Source organism: Lolium perenne, chromosome 4 (assembly GCF_019359855.2).
Source record: "Lolium perenne isolate Kyuss_39 chromosome 4, Kyuss_2.0, whole genome shotgun sequence".
NCBI lineage: Eukaryota > Viridiplantae > Streptophyta > Magnoliopsida > Poales > Poaceae > Lolium > Lolium perenne.
This window is the reverse complement of record NC_067247.2, coordinates 336,600,934-336,604,828: the sequence shown is the minus strand read 5'-3', so window position 1 is coordinate 336,604,828 and position 3,895 is coordinate 336,600,934. Positions and strand designations below refer to the sequence as shown.

Below are 3,895 nucleotides of genomic sequence, written 5' to 3'. Positions count from 1 at the left end.
ACTGACCCTCCGGCGAAACTATTTTACGGATCTAACCCTTTTGTGTGGCGCCCCCCTCACGGGCGCCACACATGCCCATGTGGCGCCCCTGGCCCTGGCGCCACACACCCATCCGACGTGGCCCGTCGACGCTGAGCTGGTGATACCGATCCGACGTGGCAGCACGAGTGGCGCCGCTCTAGCCGGCGCCCCACTTTGAAAGTGTGGCGCCCGTGGCAAGGGCGCCACACATTCACTTAAGTTTGGGCCGCGCGCGCGCCCCCAGCCCGACCCTTCTTCTTTCTTTCTTTCTCTTCTCTTCTCCTCCCTCCCCCCCCAGCCCGGTTCTCTCTCTCCTCCCTCTCCCCCCACCAAATCCACCACCAAATCGTCAGATCTGTCCGTGGAGATCGTTCCCCATCCATTTGTCAAGGTAATCTCCTTCAAATCTTCTCCATTCATCCACTAATTTCATAGATCGGGCTAGATTTGGACATGAACCCTAGACAATTTTTTTTTCTTTTGTGCACTCTATATTGTATTGTTTGTGTTGGAGATGGTAGCCTCATGTATGCATGTGTTTGAACCATAGATTTGTAGAAATCTACATATGAAATTTCACATGTATGTATATGAACTCTATGTATGTATGTGTATGTATGTGTATGAACCCACATGTATGCCTAGTATTTGTGATGGAGTAACTCATATTTGTTAGTGGAATGGATCGTAATATGGTTTCAAACATGTAGGATGGCCGGTCCCGGTGGACGGGGAAGGGGCCGCCGCGGTCCTGGGCGCCCCCCGGGCCGGGGAAGGGGCCGCCGCGGTGGAGCAGCAAGGGCCCCACGGTCACCGTCACCTGCATCCTCCTCGTCTTCGCATGAGGAACGCTGCTTCGAGTTCCTCCTCCGCATCGACAACGACCCACTCGGCATCAAGCGGCTACCGGACAAGTTCGCCGAGTTCGTCGACGGCCACGAGCCGGCGCACTTGCAGCTACGGGAGGCTAGCTGCAACTTCTGCCGCTGGTCCGTGGAGGTCCTGTTCGACGGGCAGGGCAAGATGTACCTGCACACGGGGTGGGACAAGTTCGCCCGTGACCTCCACCTCGAGCCCGGCTGCCAGCTCACCTTCCTGTACGAGGGGGACGGCGAGATGATCGTCAAGGTGTTCGACGACACGGCCTGCCGTGTGCACTACCCCCACACCGGCGAATCCGGCTCCGACACCAATAGTTAGATCGTCGAGTGTTGTCAACTCTATCTTCGTTGCTTCGTGTTGTTTGAATGCTATCTTAAATTGTATCAAACTATGTGCTACGGTGTTAGGTATGATGATGTTATGTCCATGATGTGTGTACAAAATGGCTGTTGATATGATGTGTGTATGACATAGCTTTTGACATGATGACAGTTTTGTTGGAATATGGTAGGATTTTTCATGGTTTTAACACATGTCAATGTGTGGCGCCCTTCCCACTGGCGCCACATTGCATAGTGTGGCGCCCGTGGCATCGGCGCCACACATGCATGTCTAATTGTCCAAAACATACTGTAAGACAAATCGTCTGGGACTTAGCCGTTTTGGCGAGGCTCTTTGTGTGGCGCCGATGCCACGGGCGCCACACTAGCAAAACTGTCAACAAGAAGATTGCACTGAATATGTACCACACATTGACACAGCATAATGGTTCAAATGACAAATAAGGTTCGACGACATCAAGGTTTCAATTACAATAAGGTTCAACGACACGAAGGTTCGAGAAGATCAAGGTTCACACAACATAAAGGTTCGACAAGAAGAACATAGCCAAAGGGACATCACTGCGTCGCAAAGGCTCCCTCCCCCCTTGCCTTCTTCTTCTTAGCTTCTTCAGCCAATTCTTCCTTCTCCCTTAAGTCACGAGCCAACTGAACGACCGAATCGAAGAAGTGGTGGCGCTCCTCCGTCTTCGCAGCTTCCGCTTGAGCTCTCTCCTCCTTGATGCGTTCAGCCTCCCTAGCCACCTCCTCTAGGTGCATCCTATTGGCCCTCTCCCTCGCAATTTGCTCAAGTTGGCAGCTCCTCAGGAATTTTATCCGTGCCTCGCGCTCCCGTTCGGCCTTCAGCTTGGCATTCCTCCTCTTGTGGAACAATATGTATTCGTCATACTGTTTTTGCATACGCTCATCTTCCTCCTTCTTCTTAGCTATCTCCTCCCGCCTCTTCCTCTCTAGTTCTTCCTTCTCCTTCTTCCGCACCGTCCTTACCGCCTCCTCCCAAGCGGACTCCTCCTTCTCATTGCCCTCCCATGCTCCCTTCCCCTTGGTGGGTTGAGTTGCCATACCTGTAAACCAAATTGAAAAACCAAAGTTAGTCATGGAATATGAAAAACCAAAGTACAATGCAATTAGTAACTTGGAGACACATACGGATAAGGCCCCGCTAGGTATCGTAGCATACTAGCACCGCGACGGCCACCTCTACTAAGCCCTACGTGAATCCTTTGTTGCCTTGGAGCTTGTCGCCATTGTGGTTGATGCCTTGAGGCTTGTTGCCTTGGAGCTTGTTGCGTAGGAGCTTGTTGTCGTTGGGCTTGTGTGCTTGGAGGTTGTTGCCGTTGGGCTTGTGTGCTTGGGGTTTGTTGGCGTTGGGCTTGTGAGCTTGGAGCTTGTTGGCGTTGGGCTTGTGTGCTTGGAGCTTGTTGGCTTGGAGGAGGTTGTTGCCGTTGGGCTTGTGTACTTGGAGCTTGTTGGCTTGGAGGAGGTTGACGCGTTTGGCTTGGAGGAGTTTGACGCGGTTGGCTTGGAGCTTGTTGGCTAGGAGCTTGTTGGCTTGGCGTTTGTTGGCATCGAGGTTGATTTGATCCTGGAACAATGGTACCCGGATATCCCGTCCGGTTACCTTCTTGAAGATCTCGGCTCTTTCGGCTTCCTTAGCCGTGAAGCCATCCTCGTCAACCTCCTCTTCGGGTCCATCATCATCCGAGTCCGACGCATAGCATCGGGAATAAGGAATGGAGTGGTCCATCTCCTCTTGCCTCCAATATTTATCCAAATCACCGATATTGTTGCAATTCATCTCGAAACCATCATCACCATCGTCATGCTCATCATACTCATTATCCAACGGAGGTTGTTGGGCAATGGGAGATTGGACAATGGGAGATTGGGTGGCCTCTTCTTGGCTCATGGGTGGAGGAGTCCTCTCTCGAACGGGGGAGGAGGGCCGGTTAAGGTCAAGCTCGATACGAGCCTCAACCGTCTTGCTTGCAAACAACTCCAAAGCCTTATCTTGTGACCCGGCCACCGTCTCCTTGTAAATGGACCAACGTTGCTCCGAGTTGATACGCATTATCTTCCAACGGGTGTGCATTCCAAACCCCACATTATGCCTTCCCTCTAGCTCAATACCATCATTTGGCTCATTCCAATTCAACTCAACCCTAACTTGTGCTACCACCTCCGCAAAGCTAGGGCTAACGTCAAACACCAAGTCAACCTCTTCCGGGTCCGGCTCTATGTTTCCCTTCAAGAAAGCATCCTTCTCCACATGATGAACATGAACAATTCTTTCCATCCCCCTAGCATAATGGGAACACATACACACATGCGTTCATTAGTTACCATAATCAACATAATCTACCCATACAAACTAGCACACTACCATTTCTTCTACTTCAACAACCCTAACATCCAACCAAATCCATCTCCACCCTCAAATCAACCAAATCCACATCTAGGGTTTCACATATACATTGGAGCAAATACACAAAATCAATGGATGAAAAGAGGGGAAATGGAGGAGATTACCTCAAGCAACGAGTTGGGAACAATCTCCACGGACAGATCTGATGATTTGGTGGTTGATTTGGTGGGGGGGAGAGAGGGGGAGAGAGAAAACCGGGCGCCTTTGAAAAGAGAACAAGAACAGA

At 51.2% G+C, this 3,895-nt stretch overlaps 1 protein-coding gene across 1 annotated transcript; it reads left to right on the top strand.

Moving 5' to 3' along the window:
- Positions 1–260: 260 nt before the first annotated feature.
- On the top strand, positions 261–1,221 carry LOC139830251 (B3 domain-containing protein Os03g0212300-like). Its single transcript, XM_071818260.1, has 2 exons — positions 261–412; positions 732–1,221. Exon 2 carries the CDS (start codon positions 733–735, stop codon positions 1,219–1,221), a length of 489 nt encoding a protein of 162 aa, XP_071674361.1. The 5' UTR covers positions 261–412; position 732.
- The last annotated feature ends 2,674 nt before the right edge of the window (positions 1,222–3,895 follow it).

Bases quoted from the DNA above. Each gene is read 5' to 3' on its own strand.
- LOC139830251 (XM_071818260.1), top strand. From the start codon at position 733: ATGGCCGGTCCCGGTGGACGGGGAAGGGGCCGCCGCGGTCCTGGGCGC.